We start from the raw sequence: 23,946 nt of genomic DNA on the forward strand, positions 1-23,946 counted from the left end.
CGCCACCGCCGGTCGCGCCAACCCCCCGCCTGTGCCGCCGCCGGGGCTCCCCGCCGCACCCGCCGTCGGGGGAGCTGCGCCCGCCCCAGCCTCTGGCTTGTTTGCCCCCCTTCTCCCCTTTTTTTTTTTTTTTTTTTTTTCCCTTCCTTCTCCCCTCTAACTCCTCTCCACTTGCATTCGGAAGGATCCCGACGGGTTTCGCGGCGGCAGGCGCACTCCGTCTCCTCTCGGCGGCCGGCGAGCCCCCCGCGCCCCCCTGCCCTCGCCGCCCGCCCCGCCGCTGCCGCGATGAGCGCCGCCGCCCCGGCTCCGGAGCCCGACCCGCAGGAGGGGGGCCCCGGGCCCGGCCCCGGCCCGGCCCGGGAGGGCAGCCCGCAGGAGGAGTTTGACTTCTCCATCCTCTTCGACTACGACTACCTGAAGCCGATTGAAGGTTGGTGAGGAGCCGCCGCAGGAGCCGCTGCCGCGCCCCGACGGGGCGGAGGGGCCGCCTCTGCCGGAGCGAGCGGTTGCGGGGGTCGGGCCGAGCGATGCCCGCACCCTCCGGCAGCCCCTGGCAGGGCAGGGGGGATCCAGGGTGCCGCCGGACCCCTGCCCCCCCCCTCCCCTTCCCCGCCGCCAGCCCCGCGCGGCGATGGGAGCCGGGCTCGGCGTGGCCGCCCTGGCCAGCGGCCGGTGTCACTGCAGCGAGTGGCTCGGTCCCGTCTGGTGGTGGCGTGTCAGACAGCGGCCGTGGGACCTTCCTGTTAACGGCAGGGCTGCGCACCCGGGTGCGGGAGCGCGGCCGTGAGCGGCGGAGCTCGGCTGGCGGCGTCGGGGCGGCACGGGCACGGTGGAGCCGGTTCTGGGGGCTCCCCAGGCACCCTGGGCACCGCGCCGGGAGCCCCAAGGGCATCTTGCCATGAGTCTCACCATCCTGCTTGGATGGTGAGGAGCTGGGGAGATCCAGTTTCCAGTCTGGGTCCAAACGCCATAAGCTTAAGTTAAAAGAAAAACAGGAAAGATTTGCAGACCTTTCTCCTGCTGGTCAGAGTTCATGCAAGCCTGTGATGCTACAAACACTGTGACAAGTGTTCCCGGACTTTCGAAATGATATTTCTGTTGATGGTACTAAAAAGCAGTACTTCCTATCCCATAAAATACAGATTTGTGTAAACCAGATAAAGCCAAGAGAGGACCCAGAGGGAAGGATTGCTGGGGCATTGTTTCTGAGATACATTTGTTTTGGTTCTGGGGGCTGAGAGGTGGCATTTCTTTAGGGTGTCTGATGAAAGAGGCACTGTGGTCCTAGGGGATGGTGCAGGAGGCCACCCGCTGGGCATGAATTGTGGTATCATTAGTGATATGGAGAGTTACTGAGATTTATTCTTTGTGTACTTGTTTAAACATACAGATGGGCACCAGCGTCAAAGCTGAGTGAGGATGGTTCATGTCATCAAACGTACAAAGCTGAGTTTTCTTTCAAGGTTTAACATAGATCAAACTGTGCTAAAATAAGTCTACGATGCGGAGAGGTCAGTGATTTTAATGAAAATACATTAAATCTCAGTGAAAGCTTCAGATGCTCAGTTTTTTCACATCTTTATAGTAGAGAGTACTGCTGTGAAGCCTGAGGTGGGAAGTTCCACAGAATATAATAGTAGGTAGGTGGGGGGTAGAAAGTTTAATCTTCAAACCACATAAATGCAGAGCAGTGTATGCTTGCAGTAGAAATAACTTCCTTCTTGAGCCTGCTTTCTCCACATTTGAATGACTGGAAACCATAATTAGTAGTAATTTTGTTTGTTCCAAAGATGGAAATCATTAGCATAAAAAAAAATCACAACCATATATACTAGCATTGTAATCTGGAGAACATTCTCCCTCGCTTTGAAAAGGCACCAGTTAGAGTCTGTAAGCAATCCGGTATACATCCGTGACCTTTAATGTACAAAAGATTAAAGCATGTTTACACAAGAACAGAAAATGTTCAAATTTCGAGCAAGAGCTTTATCCACATGCCGGTGATAAATGATGCTCGTTGTTCATGTGCGATTCTGGCCTTGTCTGAATCGCAGTTGGGAAAACAAGTCCTTATCGGTGGAGGATTCGAAATGGAGCCAAAACCATAGGGGTGTCTGTGGATCCCAGCACTTCAGCCTGGTTCCTACATTCAAAGCCCATTTGAAAGAGGCTCTGGTGTCTTCAGAGTCTGGCCTGCTCCACCCACCACTGACAACATCCTATAATAACAAATCTCTGTAAATATGGTTAAAGGGATTTTTGAAAAAAATATTATTATTTTAGGGAAAAAAATGCAATTTTGGGGCTCTAGGACTGGATTGGGATGAAAGTTTATTTCTGAGAAACAGTTTTATACAAGGTTGGGATTTGATGGTATCCACCTAAGCTTGTGTTTTAGAAGTAGGATCTATATCACAACTTGTTGCCATGGAAATGCCAGAAATATCCTTACTGAAAGCAGCTAGCATCCAGTAGTGCTTGTGTGTGTGCCTGTCACAACAGGAACATGAGCTGCTATAAAAGCAAAGGGGAAAAAAGGGTAAATAAAAATCCTGTGGTCAATATTGTAGTATTAGATATTCCTCTCTAAGCCAACCATTTCCAAAAGCAAGAGTGCTGTATTACCATGTATCTTTTACCCCTACTTGTCAGACTTCATTTAGCTATCTTCTCAGCATTTACAAACCAGAAACACCTGCCTTCTGCAGACTGAAGTCAGAGGTGTGCCCAGGTGAACAGGCTTGAGGAAGTTTGGGCAAAGCAGGTGTCCTGGCTGGTAGGTTGAAATTTTCATTTCACTTGGGCATTGAAGGTGTTTTCTGTCTCCTTTTTTTGAAAAAAAGTGTTAGGTGCATTCCCTCGGAGATACATGTGGAAGTATTGCTAGTGGTATCCCAAGTTTTAGTTTATTTTGAACTTGACAGTGCTGAATATCCTTGTCTCTCAGGGGAGAAGACTGACAGAAAGTTAATGAGCGTTTGAGCTAGCTCCTACAAATAGGTCTCCCAGATGAGTAAGTTCTGGTAACTGCTTTGTGTATTATTTCATCATACCTCTCGTTGGCCACTATGACAGGCAAAATACTGAAAAACCAGACAACTGCTCTGCTTCAGCAGCTCACTTCATGTATTTTTGTTCTGTGTTCAGTGGGTGATGATCCGCTGATGGGTAAGGCTGCCGTGTAAGTTTGGATATTTGAGGTGAACCCTTGCCCTCCAAGGGATGTTTTGAAACTTAAAATCCAGACAAAACCCATCTTTAAGTAAGATTCAAGGCAAAATCTTGCCCTAAGATAGTAGGTGAGAATGCAAATGGGAAGGAGTATTTTCTCATAGACTCAAGCCTTTGCTGCACCTCAGCAAGTTCTTGTGTTGCATCTGGTGATACAAATCTACACGGTCTGTGTATGTGTAATACAGTGAGAGGAAGCAGGGAGCATCCATAAATATTAATATTCCTCTGAATGCTTGCTTGTGTGTAGAAAGGCTCCCAGGGACATTGCCACGTCTTGTAGGTGTCAAGCCCTGTATAATTTGCCTTGTTCCTTTTTTTTTCTCCCCAGTGCAAAGCTATTAACAGGCCAAAAAAAAAAAAAAAAAAGATGCTTGCAGTTCAGTCCTGGTGAGTGGCTCAGTGACACAGGAGGCAGTGTTCAGCAGCAGCCCTGCAGTAGAGAAACAACCATGCACATGTCACAGAGAATACCCGATTACACTCAGGAAACCAGCTTTCACTTTGAGCTTCCAAGCAGCCAGTGTAAATAACAGGCGACTTGGCTCTTGAAAAATGCAAAAAACCTCGGGACTGGTCCCTTCAAATGACAATAAGCAAATGAATTAAATTTTTTTTGACTGATGCAAATAAGGAACTCTTTAAATCCCAGGAGCTGTGTTGCAGCAAACGGATGTGAGGTCAAAACGAAACTTCTCCCCCTGCCCTCCCTCGTCCCACATGCAGCTATCTTTAGCTTTTCCTAGATGATGGTTTTTATAAACCCATCGCGGAATGCCGTTGCTGGGGTGATTTGTTATTCCCTAATTTCATGCTAATTGGCAAGGTCACGTTTGGCTGACTGCATGGCTTTGAAGTTACTGCCTTGTTGAAGGGTGGGCCGGTGCAGAGCTCTGTGTGCGCACACTGGCGCGCGTCCCGTCCGGCTTGGGAACGCTCTGGAGCCCAGCAGGACCTGGTGTGGGTTTTCCTTTCTGCCGTTCAGAGGTGTGTGAAAAGGAGTTTTTTTAATTCAAGGGTGAAGTCCTTTGAAACTTAAAACCCTTGATCTTTTTCACCTGTGTTTTAACTCTCCTGGCTCCTCGGTACTAAGGGCAGTCCTGGGGGCACCCGCCCGGGGAGGCTGGCCAGCACCAGATGGCTACTGGGGCCACCTGCAGCCCCCTCAGCCTGGCAGCAGGGCTGCTTTGCTGGCTGCAGGACGGTGGCTTGCAGAGCCCTGCTGTCACATTCCCTGTGGTGGGAGGAGAGGAGATGTTCTTGTGAACTAGTGACTGGGTAAAGGCGATGGGGGAAAGGGGGGAATAAGAGCTGGCAGCTTGGGGGGGGTGTGTGTCCTAGGGGGCTCAAGGGTAGGAGTCCCTACTCGGGGGACTTGGGTGATGCAGGGGAATAGGCTGTTTGCCGACGGTAAAGCTGATGAAGAACGTGAGAAGGTGCTAGTGTTGTCTGGGGGTGAAGCTCGCTTTCTTTTAACCCCCTGTCAAACGAGAAGGGTCTTTTGGTGCTGAATCAGGGATGATCCAGCAGTGAAACCTCAGGCTGGGAAATGCTGGAGCGAAGCGGGGTGGGGAAGCTCTGTAGCTGCCCATGCAGAGGGGTGTCGGAGGAGCTGTGCTGAAGCTGCTGAGCTGAAGCTGTGCTGCTCACTGAGATGTCCATCAGCAAAGCGGTGGAGAGGACAGGCCTTTGCAGGCATATTCAGGCTGCGTTCTGGGATGCAATGGAATGGATGAACCCTTCAAGGTGGCACAACCATGGCTGCAAAGCTACACCTCTGGGACTTCTACACAAAGGTTTCACAGCTGCTTCAGTTCTTGGAAAACACTTTTGCTAGGCTGATCTGTCACATAATTGTTTTCTTGTAAGGGGGTGCAATGGGCTCTCACCTCCTTGGGGAGCCCAGCTGGTGGGCAGCTGAGCTGCTCCCTGCCATCCCCAGTGTGGCGGAGGGCAGCAGTGTGAGGTTTGCTGTCCTCAGCTCCTGCTGCCCTAACCAAGCTCACCTTGGCAGCTCAGGGAGAAGCGTGGGTATCGCTGGGGCCATCTGCCCGGAGCCGTTCCTGTGCCCTGGGCTGCTCCACGTTCCCACTGTATCTGCAAATGCAGAGAGAAAGGAGCCAGGCTGCCGGGGAGCAGCCTCTTCCCGTCCCACCCCCTCTCAAAGGCAGGAGCTTGACATTGTTTACAAAACCAAACTCCCGTGGTGCTCGCCTGGGGAAGCTGGGAAGTTGGCTCTGGTCTGCCCCTTCCTCAAGCGGATTCCAAACCCTGCCTTAGCCAAGTTGGCCAGGAGCGGGCCAGCCTGTCCCCTCTACTGAAGTGAAAAGCAGAATTTCTCCTGATTTCGATGGAAGAGCCATTTATTTCTGGAGAGCAGCACTTGCTGCTTCACCCAGCTGCCCCTTTTCCCTCCCCTTGGTCAGAGCCTGGCATTGTAGCATCACCAGCTTTTCCATGGGGACAGGCCCTGACGTCACAGGCGTGAGCAATAGCACACGGGACAGTGATTTCATTGTACCTCTGGAGTTATGCAGGGCTGGGATTTGGTCAGGAGATCTCCCCAAACCCCCCAAGCCCCGGGTCCTGACGAAGCCGTGCCGATGAGTCAGGGCTGGCAGCCTCTCCCCTGCCCGAGACGCAGCCTCAGCCTCTGGGCATCCCTGCCTGGCGTGATTCCCTGGGAACTCTTCAAACAAGCCGAGGTTTTCTTGTCTGCAGTCTTGCCCACACTCCTGTGCTGCTGCCTCCTTTATTGATAATTTGCCATGGTGGGGGGAAACTAAATATTTTTGCTCTACGGCAGGCTGTGGGTGTTGTCTGCTTGGCAAAGGGTGCCCGCCTGGCTGCTGTGAGCAAACCGGGTTTGCAGGACCCACAAAGCGCCGCAGAGGAGAGTCTGCGAGAGCGCTGTACAAAGGCAGGGCACGTTGCAGCTTGTTGTTGTGCGTAAATGTTGTTATTAATATCTGGAACGTGGATCCTCCTGGAGGGTGGATGCCAAGGATGAAAGTGCTCATTCAAACACAGTATTTCAGGGGAAAGCAAAGAAAATTTAGGTTATCTAATGCCCAGGTTTTAATGGGCAGAAAGTGGTGGTGGTGTGTTTGTTATTCAGAAGAATTTAGAGATTACACGTGCACGTATAAATACGTTTGCTTTTCCCATGCCCCTTAACACAAACCTGCGCACACTAGCTTTGCTGCTCAATGTGTTGGGAGGAGTTTTAATTCTTTACCTGTTGGCTGTGTATCTGGCACAGACAGTGTGGTTGAACGTGTTACGGTGGGGGCAACTTTTACTGTAGGTGTGTTGGGTGGGGAGCTGAAATGGTCACCTGTTCCTTGATGCGAAGCTGTTCAGCCTGGGGAGCTTTTCTGCGATTGCCCGTCGCTGTACGGATCCTGCCTCAAATCCTGGCGTGGTGCCTCGCTCTGTTTGCTGCTGATTTTGCTGATTTTACTCCCTTGCATCAGCTTAAATCTGAGTGATTCTTCTGAAAGCGGTGGGAGTGCTGTTTTGTGTGACTGTGGAGGGGTGTGTTGCTCTATTGAGCCCGAAGGAGTGATGAGTTTTATGCAAAGTGAATCGTAGCATCGATATCTAGGCTTGATGCGTCAGAGTTTGAGTGATGTGAATGACACACTATTCCTGTGACTGCCAAAGCTCTGATATCTGAGATCAACAGCTAAAAATATGTTCGGCTCAAAAGTCAGCTACTCGTCGCTGTTTTCCCATCCCCAAAACAGCTGTGTGCTGGGATTAAAAGCCAGAGGGAACCTTAAGAAATCTGCAAGCTGGACTCTCCCCATCATCTCCCATCTCGTCCAATAGACAGACATTCTGTGTGTTGGTTTGTTTGGTTGGCCATCGGGGGTTTCCCACTAAACATGAAGGCTCAGCAGTTCCTGCTGCATTTCTTCTTTTTGTGTTTTCCTCAGGTTGTGCAAAACGTTGAGCACAAGCAGTAGCAGTAAAAAAATCAGTGGATGATTTTTCTTTCACACTAAGAAGCATTCAAAACTGAAAATGAACAGAAACACCCTGAAATTAAATCACAATCTCTCTGTGTGTCAAAGTTTCACTGCAAACTTTCACTGCTTTTGCAGAAAGCACAGTCACCTCCTGCCTGGCTTTATGTACAATATTATTTGCTTATGGGAAATGCTGCTTCATGTAGTGTAGGAGTTAGAGAAGATGCTGGAACTGTTATTGAAATAGTCTGCGACACACACTGATGTGTGCCCAGGGGTGAGCAGATAGTGTGAGTTAATCTCAGTCTGTGGAGCTTTTTCAGGTATTTCCTGCTGGATATATTAAAATCTTTAAAAACATATAAAAAAATCCTGATAGTACTTTGCATGCTTTTGTGTAATGACTAGTATTACTCAGCTCCCAGGCTGGGGAAGCTGCAGGAGCTGATGTACACAGAGGGGTCTGTCCCAGGGATACCTGGCATGACTGCTCTCTCAGGTGCTGCTGACATCAGACATCTGGTGGGGTGAGATCAGAGCTGGGATCAGTGATGCTGGTGGGAATTCTGTGCTGCCTAGAAGCCTCCCTACACTCTTTAGTCCTGGGGATAGTTTGCAAGATTGAAATTCTCTGAAAATTTTTGCACCAGGAGAGAGGGTTGCACTGAGCACTTGGCTGTTATTATGTATTTCATAATCCCTCTCTGGCTAAAACATTCCTTGAGCTGAAATTGGAAAGTTGATTGCCTGTAGCCGTGGGGCTGGATCCTGTCTGCCCACCCCCCAAATATCTGTGCATGTGTTTTCTGATCATCTGGTGCTTTCTCGTGTGAAACCTGTCACCAAAACTTTTTGACATGATATGGAGCCAAACAAATCATCACACAGAACTGACTTTTAAATTAAAAAGCTTGAACTCAGCTTTGATTTCATGAAGCCTCTTCTGGCTGGGCTTTGCTGCGTAAGAAAGCTTCACCAGAAGCTGTGCCGCAAGCTTTTGGTTTTACACAGACTGATTTGAAAGTGGTTTTGTGACGTGATGGTCTCAGTCCAGCTCCTAGTCGACCAAAGCTGACCAAAGTCAGCACACCCCAGTTGGTGCTAAGGGGTGTATTTGGCAGAAAGGGTTGGAAGGCCGGCCTTGGAATGGATGGAGAGGCTGCTGCCAGTCCTCCCAGGTGATCCCGCTAGCTCAGGGCTCAGGTAGCGGGAGCCCGGCCGGGCAGCGTGGAGGTGTTTGCAGTGCTTCTGTCCATGCTGCATCTGCTCTGAGCACTTGAGCTTCCCTGGCTGTTAATCTAGTACTTTTCACCAGCATTAATTGCAGTTAAAAAGAATTAAACAAATATTTACCTAATATCAGATCACAACCAGTTTATAAATATGCATATTTTTTTTCTTAATCCATGATTGCTCAGCTTCTGTAATAATATTTATAGTCTTAAAGAGACCCTTCTTTTTCCAGAAGAACCGACTCCACATAAAACCAACAGCCCACCCTCTGGAGTTACATACGCTCATGATGTCTTGGACTGTGGCCTCAAGCCATGCCCCCTGCCTTTTTCTAGCCTTTCTGCAGATCCCATGGGCAGATATGGACAGCCAGATAGCATAGGGACAACACCTACACACCCTGCCAACGCTGCAGGGGCCTCTGCTCCGAGCCCTAGGATTGAAATTACTCCATATCATGAACTGATTCATTCAGGGGGTCCCTTCCGCAGCAGAGACACAGATGTTCTTTTGGTAGAACATCAGTCAAACTCAGCTACCACTAGCCCAAGGGTTACCCTGCCTGTCCCTGGCTTTGAGGGCTACAGAGAACCACTGTGTTTGAGCCCAGCTAGTAGCGGCTCCTCTGCAAGTTTCATTTCAGAGACAAATGTATCTCCTTGCACATCACCATGTGTTTCACCAAATAATGGTCCTAGTGATGACCTTTGTCCACAGTTTCAAAACATCCATACTCATTATTCTCCTAGAACCTCTCCAATAATGTCACCACGAACAAGCATCACGGAGGAAACCTGCTTGGGACGACATTCACCATCACCCTGTCCCAACTCAAGGTCTTCATCACCAGGTGCAAAACGGAGGTACTCTTGCACTGAGCTCTACAGTACTCAGCTGCCTTCCACTTCTCCACGACAGTCAAGGACCCCCTCTCCACAATCCTCTCCTCGCGTCCCCTTGAGAGAAGACAACTCTTCAGTTACTTACACGCAGTTGCCCAGCGCTCCTCTTTCCATGGATGCTATGAACAGCCTTCCTACAGATCCTTCCTGTGGTGTTCCCACGAAAATTTGGAAAACCAGCCCTGATCCTTCATCAATGCCTTCCCACAAAAACAGCATTCCATGTCACGTCTTTCAGACTGTTGACTTCCATGGGCCTTGCGAGCAGGAGGACAGGAGAAACTCAGCCCCAGAGTCAATTTTGTTGGTACCTCCATCCTGGACAAAGCAACTGGTGCCTGCAATACCTATCTGCAGGTATGTAATGCTTCTTGCGGTCGTGTGTTTTCTCATGGCATGATGTCCTCTGTTGTGCATGGTGATCCTTAGGGAACGTTTCCTTGGGCAGGTCCTTCTGCAGACCAGAGCTAAGTGCTCAGGGACAGCACTGGTTAATGGGAGCCCACTCTATTGTGAGTCTGAGAGATGGCATCTGGGTTTGAAAGAAACATTATCAAAGTGGTTCATCGGTAGCACAGCATGTGACAAATTCAAATTTCCGTATTAGTTGTCTAAAAAGCAGATTGCAGGCAGCCTTTGACAAAGGCTAAGTACTCTTACTTCGTCCCGCTGCTTTTAAAGAAAATTGATTGCTTTTCTAAATTCAGAGGACGTCTGGCTTACAAATTTCCATCAAGCATGAAAATACTTTAAATATTTCCTGATTCAAAATAGAGCATGCTGCTCCAAGTCAGACTGAGCATTCAGTCAGCTCCAATTGACTTACTGTTGGCTGTTAATTTGTTAATTGTCATTTAACCCCAATCTCTGTCGTTGGTGTGACCCTCATCAACTCCCTCCATTGTCTGGCAGGGGCGACACGCAGGTCTGGACCCCGGGCGGTGCGTGGCTGCCAGAGTGGGGGCTGCCAAGTGTGGACTCCACTTGCCGTCACTGCTGGCAGCCTGGCAGCCCTGCCATCCCGCTTGGCGGCAAGGTTGTCCCCATGCTGACGTTATCCCGCACTGCTCCCGACCTGCTAAATGCAAATTGCAAGTGAAAGAACGCGGGCTGTGACTTGGCTTATTAGATCGGTCCTGGCAGCACTTTGTACTAACAAAATAAGAGTTGTTCAAAATCCAGTGCAAGCTCTAGTTGTACGTTTCAATGTATTAATTTCATGTTATAAACCCTTGTGTGTTTTGGTAACAGGAATACTAGTATCAGGTAAGGATATTTAGCATTTTATTCGTGTGCATTTTAATATTTATGGAAATAATAAGCATTGTTCATTTACACAACTGGTAAGTAATGGTGAAAGGAGTTCATATTCCACAGTGTATGTTCTGTGATCAAAGTTTAAGATACACAGCAAAAGCTAGATACAAGAGGGGGCTCTTTGAAAAAATGTAACTGCCACAGATATTTCTGTTTAAGAAAGAGAAATATTCCATTTTATTCTCTCCTACAAGGAGATGGGCCCATCTCCCGAATTTTGGGAGAGTTTGTAACCAAATATGAGCAGGAGAGCATGTTCTCGTTGAAAATAGATAGCTCTCACTGAAACTAAATATTTCAGCGAGAGCAGCCCCGGTGGGGTGCTTGGGGGAAGAACACATCAGGGCGTTGATAGATCAAGTGCTCAAGAGTTTCAGCTGGTGTGTGTGGTCTCTCTCTGTCCAGTTTGCCGGTCCAGTCGCTCCCGCCCCTTGAGTGGCCGCTCTCCAGCCAGTCCGGCTCCTACGAGCTGCGGATCGAGGTGCAGCCGAAGCCCCACCACCGGGCACACTACGAGACGGAGGGGAGCCGGGGGGCCGTCAAGGCGCCGACCGGAGGCCACCCAGTCGTCCAGGTAAGGGACTGGAGAACGAGTCCGTAGGGGAAAGGTGGGGGGTGAGTTCATTTCTGAAGGTCTTGCTGGGGGCTGACCCTGAAAGAGGAGGACCATGTGAACCTGGGTGTGCTTGTAGGTGTGTGTCAAGTGCCCGAAGTTGATCTGCGGTGAAGTCCTAGATGTTTGGAAGGTTGGTTTGGATTAGCTTATGAAAAAGCTCAGAAACTTAGGCAAAACATTTGCCACCTTTCCTGGGCTCTGTGCTAAACCTCCTGCCATTCAACTCTGCCATGAGGTGCCCCGCTGTCCTGAATTCCAGCTGAGCCCGTTTTATCTCGGCAATAGACTCTTCTGTGTAAACTAGGGCGTTTTGTGAGGTTCAGAATGTGCAAGCATCAAGCCTGGCTCTCAGTGTAGCGCAGTGACCTACCAAAGGCAGATTTCAAATAACTTGCAGACGGCATTCGGTCCGCAGCCCCGCGTCCTGCGGGCGGTGAGCGAAGGGTCGGAGCTGTGCTCCCCACGCTCCGCAGAGCAAGACCATGCGGCAGAGCTGCTGCCCGTGTTTCTGGCTGTGTCTAACCTCTGCTCCTCTCCGGTTCGTACAGCCAAACTGTATATTCTCTTGAAGAAAGGCAAAGCAGCCTTCATTCACCTTGCTTGGAGTTGGATTGGGAAGGTAGGGATTTTAAACTGGGGTTTCCCCAGAGTTCACAGCTGCCTTTTGCTAGAAATGTCTGTCATGCCTTTGCTTTTCCCTTAGCAATTTTACTTTTTTTTTTTTTTTTCCTTACCCCGTCCTCTGGTTACATGGTAGAACTTCTAATTTTAAGCCCATTTAAATTTAGGTCAGAGTATTTCACCCGTGTGTAATTCAAACACTCAGTACGTCCATTTCAACCTAGTGCCTGGTTTATGTGTAACTTGCTGATGCCATGTCGCACCTCATGCTGTTCTGCTTGTCATCTGTGGGAACGCTGCTGCCTTTTTGTCCTGGGTATACACCACCAAGACGAAACCTGTACTAGCTGTAGTAGCCATGTGATAAGGAGACAGCAGGGCAAGATAATTGCATAGCATTGGGGATGCTTTCAAGAAAATGTTTGGTGTCTACGAAGCTGTAAATATATAGAGAAAAGGGGCGAACGAGTTTAGGCAGGAGCTCCCTCGTGATTTGGGCTGATGTCACTACAGATTATATCACTTTTGAGATATCATTTTTATTGCCCTAAAGAGTCCAGTTCTGGTCCTAGCTATGCTTGTGAGACTGGTTTCACCCTGCTGAAACCAGTGAACAAAATCCCAGCTGACAGTGATGGAGGTAACAAAATCTGACCCTTTGCTGACCTGAGGGGTGGATGAGTTGAACCCTTACTCTGTCGTGGAGGGTGAAGGGCTTTTCCTCTTCACCTCCCGAAGGGTAACATGAACCAGCGGCTGAGTAGCTGCACTGTAGCCCTGTGGGGCCGCATCAGTCCTTCCGCTCCTTTCCTTCCCTGTCCCAGGCAGTGCCGTTTGGTCAGGGTTGCAAGGCGACGGGGCGATGCTGCTGGTAATGACGTATGGCGACTATATGGGTCAGCCAGCGCTAAGCAAGGCTGGGGTGCATCCTACAGATAGTCCTGTCACAGGACTTGCTCTGGCAAGTGTAAACCAGGGAAATGTTGACGTTTATGCTTAATTTTAAGCATGTGATCAATACTAATTTCACTGAGTTGATTTGTGCTTAACTTCAAACATATGTTAGATATTCCCCTGCAGGCTCGCTCTCTTTTAAAACCAACCCATAAATTGTTAAATCAATGAATCTGTTTACTTTGGTTGAGCTGGGCTTACATGTATGGACTGGATATTTGAGTAAAGGGGGCAGGATAATAATAAAGAGCAATCACGTTTGACATACCTTAATATATGCAATCTTTTTAGTTTATGAATCTGACAAACTTATAGCCTGCTGTGGTGCGTTTGAAGGTACATGGATGTATGGACTATACGGGCAATCAGCACTTGTTCTTGTCTTGGTTTGCTTACAAATATAATATCATTTACCTTCCCAAGATATTCCTATCAACCGGATGTTTATTGCAATGAAGGAGTTTCTTGTGACATGGGGAAATATAAGTGTTTTGTTTCCTTCCTGTAATCAATACCAATCAAAGAGGGATTTATATTCTCTGTTGGAGACAGGAACTGGTATTCCTGGTTTTATCATAATTTGCCATCAAGCTTAAGGATCTTAAACTATAAATTCAAAGATCCACACTAGTTTCCCGAGCAGATGTGCCTCTGCACAGCTGTGCCTGCATCTGGGGAAAATATGGACAGTTTCCTTATGAAGGTTTATTGTAAACCTGGAAGTATTTGTTGGATTTGTGTTCACTTTAACATAACAAGGTTCATATGGGTGCCGAGCAATGAGGTAGTTGCACCTGTATGGTTTATGACATCTGAAATTTGGGAAGGATAGTAAAATCCAAAGCTTTCATGTCATAAGTTATTTGGCTTTTAGGTCTCTTCTTTCCACCCTCCCCCTCCCTGCCTGTCCCTCCTGTTAGTGAATTTTAACTTTTGTGTTCTTGTCAGATGCAAACAGTACAGAAACAGGGAAAATGAAACAAGAGAGATTTTTAAAAGGTAGGCACTGTTGAGGAAAGTTTGCATGAGTTAAAGGCAACTGGTTGCAAGGAAATAAAATTGTTTTCCACAGGTTCTATCTGTGTGCAGCCCCAGAGCAGGGACCGCAGGGTTGGCCCAGGGGTGACAGGGCTGGGGCTCTGCTGCAGGCGGCAGACCTGGTGCTGGGGACCCACAGCGCTTCTCAAATGAGAGATGAACACACCACCCTTGGGATTTTTCTGGAGCACTAGGACCTCTCCATAGCAACTTTCTTGAATCCAGTGCTGTTTCTTAGATATTTGGACTTAAATATTGAGAAGCCAATTGGGAATGGGAGAAGCCCCTCACAGCGGTGGAATTTATACTAAAGCTGTGTCCCATACATTTTATGACCACTTTTGATATACTGCTTTTCCACTATTTTAATTAGTTTTTCTAAAATACAATCTCTTAAAAAAATAATTTAAGAAAAATTTCCCATTAAATTAACCCTCCATGTGACTAATTATGCAGCTGAACCTTCTGTTGGAAGAGAAGTTGGCTAGTTGTTGCAGCATGGTGTTGGCCTGCAATATTTACTTTTTGAAAACTGGGCTTTGCATGCAAGTTTCTTCTTTTGAGTACTCTGAAGCTACAGACCAGCAGATCTCATATCCTCCAGGCCTTATCTTGTGGTTTATCTTTCTGATGCTGCTTCCTCTTCTTCACATGTCTAGCCTCTAGAGTTTGTGCACAAGACTCTGCACCAGTTTTGCCCTCCAAAGTATGGGAGGGGAAGAGTCTGGTTAATCAGAACCTCTGGCTGGATGGGCCACATGGAAGAGGGCATTTACTTTGTTGGCCTGGAGGAAGAGGGGAGAAGCCATGCATGCCATGTGACGTTCACACCATCTGACTTCGGAGACCTGCCGGAGTCACATGGAGAAGCACAGGCTCCCAGTTTAAGTGTTCCGAGTCACCCTTGAGAGGAAACTACAGCTTGCTGTTAACCATAGAGAAGCTCGGGCTGCTGTTTTAGGGATGTAAGTTGAATGCCCGTGTGACTATCCCCTAGACGTTAAGTCTCTGAGAACACCAAGGAAATCCTGCGTAGCAAGGCCAAAGCTGGAGTTTGGATGCACCTACTGTCTTGCAGGTCCAGCTGGCCCCTGAGGCTGGAGAGGAGGGGCAGGCATGATTGATTTCTAGCTCTTTGTCACCACAGCTGAGGGACAACTGCTTATTTGTACCGAGCTGCTCCAGTCAGGGCTCTGGACTGTCCATTGGGAAAGACAGTGACTGTGCCTGTGTAAAAAGCTTATGGATGTGATTGGGATAGAGGTGGCAATCCAAAGGCAAACCTAGTTATGTCCGTGTTCACCCCACGGCAGCACGCCCTGCCCAGGGGGGCAAAAATCTCCATTTTTACATGCTTATGGACAAGTACTGCTGTGAAGGACATGGATTTATTTGAATTCTGCTTGGGACAGGAGAGATAACTAGATGATTCCTTGAAGATGTCTGCCAGCATTATTTTCAATAACCCTTCTAGGAGCTCCTACCCGTAAAGGAAAGTAAAATTTTTGGGTTGTTGGCATTGCTCACTGTCCTGTTGTCCAGGGGAAACAGGGCATGTGGTAGCACTCGAGGAACACTGGGTGCTGGCAAAGGTGTCTTTCACCTACAGCCTGCAGGAAAATGTGGTGATCAGAACGTCTCTGCCTCAGGGGGAGAGATATTTTAATTTCTTCAGCAAAGATTCTCATGTCTTTGAACTGTTTAAGGCAGTGATGAGAAGGAAAAACCTTTTCAGTAGCAAAGGCAGAGTCTGGATGAGCTTCACCCTGTGGTAAAGCAGAGTGTATGGTACTTAAAAAGCCATAAAATAGTTATTTTGAAGATACTCCGTGGTTCTGGTTTTTTGTCCTACTGCTTTGCATGAAGCCAGATATTTTTTTTTTTTTTTTCAAGATGGAAATGATATTCCATCAGTGGTATTCCAGGGAGTTCTCTAAGCAGAACTCTTGTCCTTCCCGCAAGGGAAGCGGAAGCGAAAGGAAAAGCTTTTAGGGAAGACGGGCAGTTGATTTATGCAAATGATTGCCCAGCTATACTCTGGGTAGCTGATCTGTACTCGTTTCATTGGAAGCGGTTGCCTTTACATGTGTGGCAGCCCATGGGTATAAATGAGACAAACCCATTTCACAGCATAATCTTCCCACATTCTGAAGTCCTCTGGGGTGTTTGGAGACGATCAGTGTGAGAGAGATGTGTGATCTGCTGCTGCATTCACCTCGTATAATCGAGAGAGGTGACACAGGGCATCGATTTCAGATGTGCCTCTGCTATGGACTGTAGAGAGGCTGAGGTATGCTATTTTGTTAAAAATCTGTTTATGAGAGCTTGTCTAAGTCTTGGGGTCAAAGAGTAAATATATACTTTTTTACTACTTTTTGGTTTTCTTATTATTTCTATTTTTTTCCCCCAAGAACCCGTGTGTTTTGGACTTACCTCGCTGTAAACAGTCCTTGAGGAAGCTGGTGTTTTACATAGCTATTCAGCACAGTAATTTGTAGTCATATTCTCAGAGCGTTGTGCCTAACTGTCATTTTAAGGTGTTTTTTTAATTGCCATCTTAGGAAATCCTTCCCCCAATGTATTCATTCTCTAACTTGTCTTTACAGAAGGCTCAAATACTTCTGAATGAAAACCATCGCATAAGCAATCAGTCACTCATTTGCATCTCTCGCTTTGTTTCTCTCACTTCCACCACATTATTAACTCAGTTCTTCATCAACAAACCTGCTTTTTTCCACTGCTTGTGTCAGATAACTGAATCCATTCAGCACAACCCGAGGCTGCAGTGTTCGAAAGCAGCTGAGGATGCTGGTCACTCGCACCCCAGTTTTCCAAGGCGCCTTGCCCAGAGCGCATCCTGCATCGGTGGTCCCTGACTCAGGGTGGGGAAGAACTCGCTCCTCAGCCAGGAGGTTTGCACTTTCCTGCAGCTGGAGGTTTCAGCCCAACACCGAGTGGTCTGAGCCCGTGTCTGGGGCGAGTGTTGTTCGGGACCCTTGCAGAGAGCAGTCCCTGTGGCTGGTGGGGCTGCTGCCTCCTGCCTTTAGGAAATGGCTCAGTTTGGGCACTTTCCTGGGCTGTGGGAGCCAGCAGGACCCTCCTTGGCCAGTGGGGCTGAGCCCACGCTCGCACAGGCTCCCACCCACCGTGCAGCGATGGGCGGCAGCTGTCTCTGCCTCTGCCAGAGCCGTGGTCCCCTGCAGACAGGAGGGCAACATCCCTGTGACCTGCCTCAGCTGCTGCCGAGTTCTGGGGTCCTTGTTTCATCAGGTGTGGTGGGTTAATCTGTGTAACAGGGCTGGGAGAGAGGAGGGAGTATTTCCTTCCAGTCAGAGCATCAGGGATGACTCCTTCCTGGTATCCTCCCTGCAGCAAGAAGGCAAGATACCACAAGTGGACTCAGACTTCAGTCCCTGCCTGCTGTTGCTATCCTAAAATCACATGGGAGTTGTATTTATTTAGCAAAAGCCCTGCCAATGCAGGTGTCTTGGACATCGGTGAGGCCTTCAGTCTCTTCTGTTCTTGGCACACACGACATCAAAAGCTGTTGACATTCCCTCTAACAGAGTTCAGGAGCAGTAACCTCCAGCGTGGCAGTAATGGGCAAACTGGGCACAAGTCGGCTTTCCGCTGGCAGCAGTGAATGGGAAAAGGATATTCTCCCATGGGCTTCATTTCAGAAACAAAAGGGAGGAGGTAATTCTGCTATGAGCTAACATCCTACTGCCATAATTACATCTCCTTTACTGGCTTGATTATAATGGTAAAAATTAAATACATTACCCCACTGTTTAACTGGGTACAACATCCAAATGTAGACCAGGTCTACCAAGCCCCAATGCTCAAGGGGAGGGCATGGGGCACACCCAACCCATCGCGCAACTGTGTGTACGAGTCTCCCCCTCGCTTCATTTAAAGCAGGAAAGATGTATGGAGAGAGGCTCCTGTGCAGCACAGCTGACCCAACTTTCCCCTAGGTTTTAACTTCTAAAACTGTGGTGACTTCTTCTGCCTATTTTTTTTTTTTTTTTAATTAAAAAGAAGCCGGAATGGTAGCATTGTTAATGGAGCATACAGGAGCTGCTTTACAATAACAAACGTATGTTCCACTTTCCTTTTATATTTGAATTTTGCTGTATGTGTTTTCTTGTGGTTTCTGAGTCAAGGGAGACATTGTTTTCTAGCCTATGCTTCCCGTGGGGCCCTGACTTTTAGCTGTATGTAACTTCCAACATTCAATTAATTCCTTTGTGTATTAGTGAAACCAGAACCTTTGATGGAAACTCAAAACCAAATCACAGCTTGGTGCCGTGATTCACGCGCTGACAAGTAGGGCTGGGCTGGAGATGTGCTCCTGCTGAAACCCAAGCCCGCCTGCCCAGGAAGGTTTGCTGTTGAGGGCAATGCCAGAGGAGCAGAGTTTGTCCTTTTCTGCCCATCTTTCCAACTCCCCCTTCTTCAGCAAAGGGGAAGTCCGACGTCTGGGACGAACCCCTGCATGTTTGCACTTCTGTGGGCAGGCAGTGCTGAATGTGCGCAGCAGAGCTGGCTTGCGCCGTGCAACGTCTTTGTAGCGTTCTCGTGGACTTAACTTCCCTTTTCTAGCAAGTGGGAGCGTCGCACAGGCTCTCGGCAGCTTTTGGCTCTTGCAGGGGTTTCTGCTGCCAGCTCAAGAACGGCGTATGACAGATTGGCTGTGCGTTTCATGCCTCATTTACCTGCGGGACTACCGGGCTTGTTTGCACAACTGTGGCGATTGTAGGCGCTTCTTGAGCTTTGCACTGTTGGGTCATGGACATATTTACTGCCATTACGTGTGCTGTTGCAGGGCTAGATGTGCAATGCTGAAAACGCAGATTTTAGGTACATCTGGGAAATTCTTTTCAAAACTAGTATCCCATCAAATGTAAGGGTAGGGCAGTACCCCCCTCCCACTATACTGCTAACATGCTGATAGCACAGCTGCACCTTGAGATCTATCTATCTGAAAGCTCAGTGAAGCCACTAAGGAAAGGAAATAGCCAGATAAATCAGAAGTAGTGTAGGAAGACATGGGTGAGCCTGAAATCTGCTTTTGTTTGGGTGCGAGACTGGATTGAAAAACAGGGAATATAAAATATGCTATCTAATAAACCAAGATTAGAGGAAGAGCTGACCTGTATGTTTTCTCTAATTAATGCAAGAAGAGAACTGTTGGATAACAGTGAGGATAATTAGCTACTGGGATAATTTAACCGAAGATGAGTTGCATTCCCTGTTGCCTAAAGTCTTTAAACTGGGTCTGCATCCCTCTGTGTGAAAGGGATGCTGTCATATAGAAGTTATGGCTGAGCGAGTGCAGCTCGCCCCTAAGCGAAGGACAGGCAGGATCACTCCATGGCACCGTTAGGGTGCAGGGCAGATGATCAGAACTGTGTACCTGAGGGAGCCGTGGGATTTTTGCATGTGCTAACCTGCTTTGAGTTAAAAGTGAAGGAAAAGCTCTCACTGAAAATTTTTGAGCCCAATTCAGAATACATTGCTTTTGATGGAAAGTAGTTTTGGCAGGGGTGAGGGGAAGGAGAGTATACCAGCTGGTTTGAGGGTGATGCCTGTGCTGTGCAGAAGGCTGGGGTTATTCCTTGGATTAGAAATACACCTGGATTAGGCAGGTGCAGGGTTTAGGTTACCCTTTCATGCATGCTCTCACTCCAGGACTGTGTATGGGGGAGTCAGTGTGCAGTAAACAAAAGTTCAGATTCTTGGCTGGTTGCCATGAATGTGGACACTTCCAGCGCAGCAGTAATGCCGACATAACTCATCCTGTTCATGGCACGCTTGAGTATGCGCAGAATTTCATGCGGAGTGGATAGTGTCCTGTAAACTCACATCTGAGCTCTGTTCATGGGCTTTACTGTCCAGCTATAAGCCTTCAGTTCCTCCCTTCCTCTCTCAAGACCAATGTCTATTGAACTGGAAGCGCCTTGCGCCAAGCGAGGACTCGCACCTGCGTCTCCTGCATCCAAGGGGAGCATCATGCTCGCCAGGCTAATGGCTGTTTGGGGGAAAGGGACTGGACTCCTGCCTGCTGCTGCTCAGTGAAAATTTTCTAGGGTCTCTATTTCATTATGAAACAACTGTTGAAACCCTGATGCTTCCAGCAGACCTGAGTTATTCTCTCTCTGAGCATGCCTTGTGTTGTGGGTTTCAGCTTGAGAAAGAAATTGGGGAGGAGAGAGGTTCCTGGGGCTTGCTTCTTTTTCTTCTTTTTTTTATTTCTCTTTCTTTTTTTTTTTCTTTTTCCCAAAAAATGTTTTTCAGCCAAGATCCTTTCCAAAATCTTGCTGACATTCAGTCAAAGAGCCAGTGCCTGAGCAAAGGCCATGGTATGCTTCCTGGACCCTAAACCCGCCTCCCAGGAGGCACAGCACTAAGCCCTGGCAGAGGGCTTAGCTCTGGGGATTTGGTTCAGTGCAGTCAAATCAATCAGCTCAGGCTGGAGTGAGTAACTCCAAGATGCTTTTGCTGCTACTGCTGTCCCAGCTTGCCCCTTGTCTGCGTGGTTGCTCTCAAGCTTTGTGCCACATCTCGGCTGCACAGCGTGATGCACCTGAAGCATCGCTGCCTCACCTGCCCGCCGGGAGGGGTGAAGTGACTGTGGCAGAGGAAGCTGCGAGGTTTGGGGATAAGAAAGCAGCTCTGCTTGCCACCCTCCGTTCTGCTCCAGCTGGGCTGAGGCTGGATTCCACAGTGCTTCCAACGGCTGGCAGGGGATTGGCTCCGGTAACTGGTGGCAAAGCCCCATGTCGAGAAACTCCCCCAGTGCAATGCTGTCAAAATCAGCAAATCTGCACCCTCTGATCTACTTGTGGCAGAGTTTTGTCATGCTGGGGGAACTTTAAGTCTTTCACCATGAGTGTGCATGGAAGCTCTCTAATTACACAGCTGTTTTTCTTAGTAGGAGACAATTCATTTTTTCACCCAGCTGTGAAAACGCGATCTCTAAATCCCCATATCTGTGCATGTGTGGTAGTCAGATGCATAGTGCCTCTTCTTTTAAACTTTCGGCTGAGATAGTCAAAGCATCTTGAAAACAGGATCAGCTCTTCATAGGCGCGGGGAAACTGAGGCACAGAGAGGAAGCAACTTGCTTACGTTGCAGTGTAAGGTTAGTGTCAGGACAGCCAGGAACAAAACCCCCAACTGCTTTCTCCCAAGAGCTGCTGCCTGCATCCCAGACCTGTATGTTAACCCTGTGTGAAAGCAGAAATCCCAGTTAGACACTGGGAGTCTGGTTGTCGTTTACTGTAAGGAGCAGCAGAGCAAATGAGATTCAGTCCTTGGAATTTTGACAAAATTGTCACCAAAATAAGAAACACTTTAAACTGGTAGAATAAAACCTCATCATTTAACAGAATCAGATGTTCAAAGGATTATCTTTGGAGGCCTTTTTAGACTGCTCTGGTAAGGAGCAAAAAGAACCAGGGCAGAGATTTCCTTCTGGTTTGCGTTCTTTTTGCTATGTCCCAAGTACATTAAATTGAACAAAAACATGTGACAGGATTCAACTTTGTTGCTCAGTGTCAGCTCTAACCGAAGCAGGCAGGCAAGCTGCTACATGAGCCGGTGTCTGGCTGAGGTCTTTGTCTTTATTATTGACAGCTATTGATATGCAACTCTCCCAGAGACAGCACAGTAAAATTTTCCATCTTGGTAGGAGTATTGTTGAGTAAAGACCTTCCCCAAACCCCCTTGAAATTGTTGCAGTCAAAAGGTATCAATGATGACAATTAATGATCAAAACCCAAGACACAAAGCTGCTTGCACCAGGAAGGGAGCTGAACAGGCGTGACAGAAATGCTGTGCCAAGCTGGGGCTATTCCGACAAGCACATCTTCCTCTTGTCCGCTGCCGAGTGTCTGGGAGCGCCTGCTGGCACGCGAAACAGCCTCGGGAATGATGAAGAGTCCGAGCAGGGGAATAGTTTGTGGTGTCAAAAGCTTTGAGACACGGCTTCAAGTCTGCAGCCTCTTGCAGTTTGCAGAGGAAGGTGGGCGTTGGGTGAGCTGGGGCTCCTTCCTAGGGCAGCTGGTGCCGTGACCACGTGCCGCTCCTGGTGAACCTTTCAGTGCTTTCTTATCTCCTTGTGTACAGCAGGAAAAGGGAAGCAGTAGGAGGAAGTGATTTCTCACGCGGCTTTGTATTTGCTTGTAATTAAACGTTGCTAGTCGAGCTGTGTTTTCCCACTTTTCATTACTGGCTGGGGACGGTCTATCTGAATCACCCCAGTGCTGTTTTCAAAGCTGACCACACACATGCACATCCTGGTCGGAGGGAAGCTGGAGTGACTTCCATGGGGAGATAGCAAGTAATATGCAGCAGTTAATGGACTAAGCCTCATGTTACAGTGAGCTGAAACAAGCAAAAGAGCTGATTACTTTCAAGCAAATAAAATCACCAAGACTAGTGAATTCATTCTGCAATTTTATACTTTCCTTCTGGCAGTAGCTTGCGTTGTCTAGACAGGAAGATGTGTGCAATCAGCTTTAAAGATGCAGCTTTATACATCCCATGGGAGAAAGACCTAAATTCCTGACAAGCAAAGCTCTGTTGGGATGAATGGGAAACAAATTACTCCCTTCTACTCTAAGGCAATTGGTGTCTGTATTGCGCAGGTTCTTGCTGCAGCTCTTCAAAGGTGCCCATAAGATTTGCAGATGCTCCTGCTTTTGTCTTGTAAAGCCCATCGCTGTCTGCCTGCAGACTTTCAGATGTGCAATACCCAAACCAGAAATCCCCAAGAAAATTTAGCTCTGAAACCTGTCCATTAAAAAGGCAAAGGCAGAAGCTTGCGATACTAGTGAAAACCAAGGTGCTGTGGCCAGCAAGCAGTCCTACCGCATGTTTGTGCCATTTGCAGAAGGAGGCTGGCAACCCCTGCAGCAAGGCAGCACGCAGGGGGACGGGGACCTTGGGTTTCTCACTGCGCTTTGGCTGCTTGTCCCTTATGAGACCCAGCAAATCCCTGCACTGATCTGCGCCGGCTTCCCCATTTAAGAATAAAAAAGTTGTCTTTCTTACCTCCTGTGACTTCTCTTTCCTCTTGCTAATAATGCCATTCTATATAAAATATAACGATATTTAAACTCAAGTATGTCTAAGATTCAGAGATTTAAATTCTGGAGGTTTCACTAAATTCCCTCCGCATATACGTATGCTGTATCTAGAGCTGACCGCCTACAGAATCTTTAAGGAACTACCTTCCTTTCTGAGTCTGTTGTCAGTTTATCACTTGTTTACCGGACAGCATAAGTATACAGTGTTGCAGGCTTCGCTTGTGCAAAGAGATTTGCTGTTCATGCAGCACAGCAAAGGTGAACCTGTGGTCTTAAATCCCTACAGCCAGTGGCAATGCCAACTGTGCTGATGCAGGGTTCGGTTCATCTGAACACTGGGGTAGGCACTGCTTTAGATGTCAGTTTTAAACTCTGGCCTTAAGTGCTTGTGTGTTTGGAGCTGGACTCTCCGTTTGTAAGAATACCTGAGTTTTAAAATAGTGCAGGAAAAAACCCCGTGTTGTTTAATGTGGCTAATGCATGGTCTTGATGGCTGCAGTTGCTGGTACCATCACAGGAATTGTGTTCAGGTGGGTGACTGGGCGGCCAATGCACAGAAGCTAAAGGTACATCTGCTCATTTTTTTTGCATGCAGAATTACATACGTGCCTTCCTGAAAATGGCACTTAAATACCCCCCTCTTCCAAACTTGACTGGTATTGATCCATGGATGGAGTGCAGAATGAATGAGTTTTATTTGTGCAGAGGTGAGCCAATGATTTTAATCATGCCACACATTTCCATTTTGTTTAGAAACCCAATCGTAGCAGCAAACCAAACAAGAAAAGTCTCCCTGTTTTCTGAATGATGTTATTTGTTTATCTGCCAAAGTGCTTTGCATTTCTTCAGGTCACAGACCAGCCCATGTCTGGCTATGTTAATATTATAAGAGTTATGCAAAAGCAAAGTTTTAGAAAAATCTTTCAGCTGAAAGAAATAGGATCTTAAAATCCCAAAATAGA

At 47.9% G+C, this 23,946-nt stretch overlaps 1 protein-coding gene across 1 annotated transcript in view; it reads left to right on the plus strand.

Moving 5' to 3' along the window:
- The first annotated feature begins 288 nt into the window (after window positions 1–288).
- NFATC2 (nuclear factor of activated T cells 2) overlaps window positions 289–23,946 on the plus strand; it is a 93,168-nt gene continuing 69,510 nt past the window's right edge. The window contains exons 1-3 of the mRNA XM_040609229.1: window positions 289–433; window positions 8,674–9,700; window positions 11,066–11,234. Of these exons, the coding sequence (XP_040465163.1) occupies window positions 289–433; window positions 8,674–9,700; window positions 11,066–11,234 (1,341 nt within the window). The remainder of the gene's footprint in view (window positions 434–8,673; window positions 9,701–11,065; window positions 11,235–23,946) is intronic.

Source organism: Falco naumanni, chromosome 10, assembly GCF_017639655.2.
Source record: "Falco naumanni isolate bFalNau1 chromosome 10, bFalNau1.pat, whole genome shotgun sequence".
NCBI classification, from domain to species: domain Eukaryota; kingdom Metazoa; phylum Chordata; class Aves; order Falconiformes; family Falconidae; genus Falco; species Falco naumanni.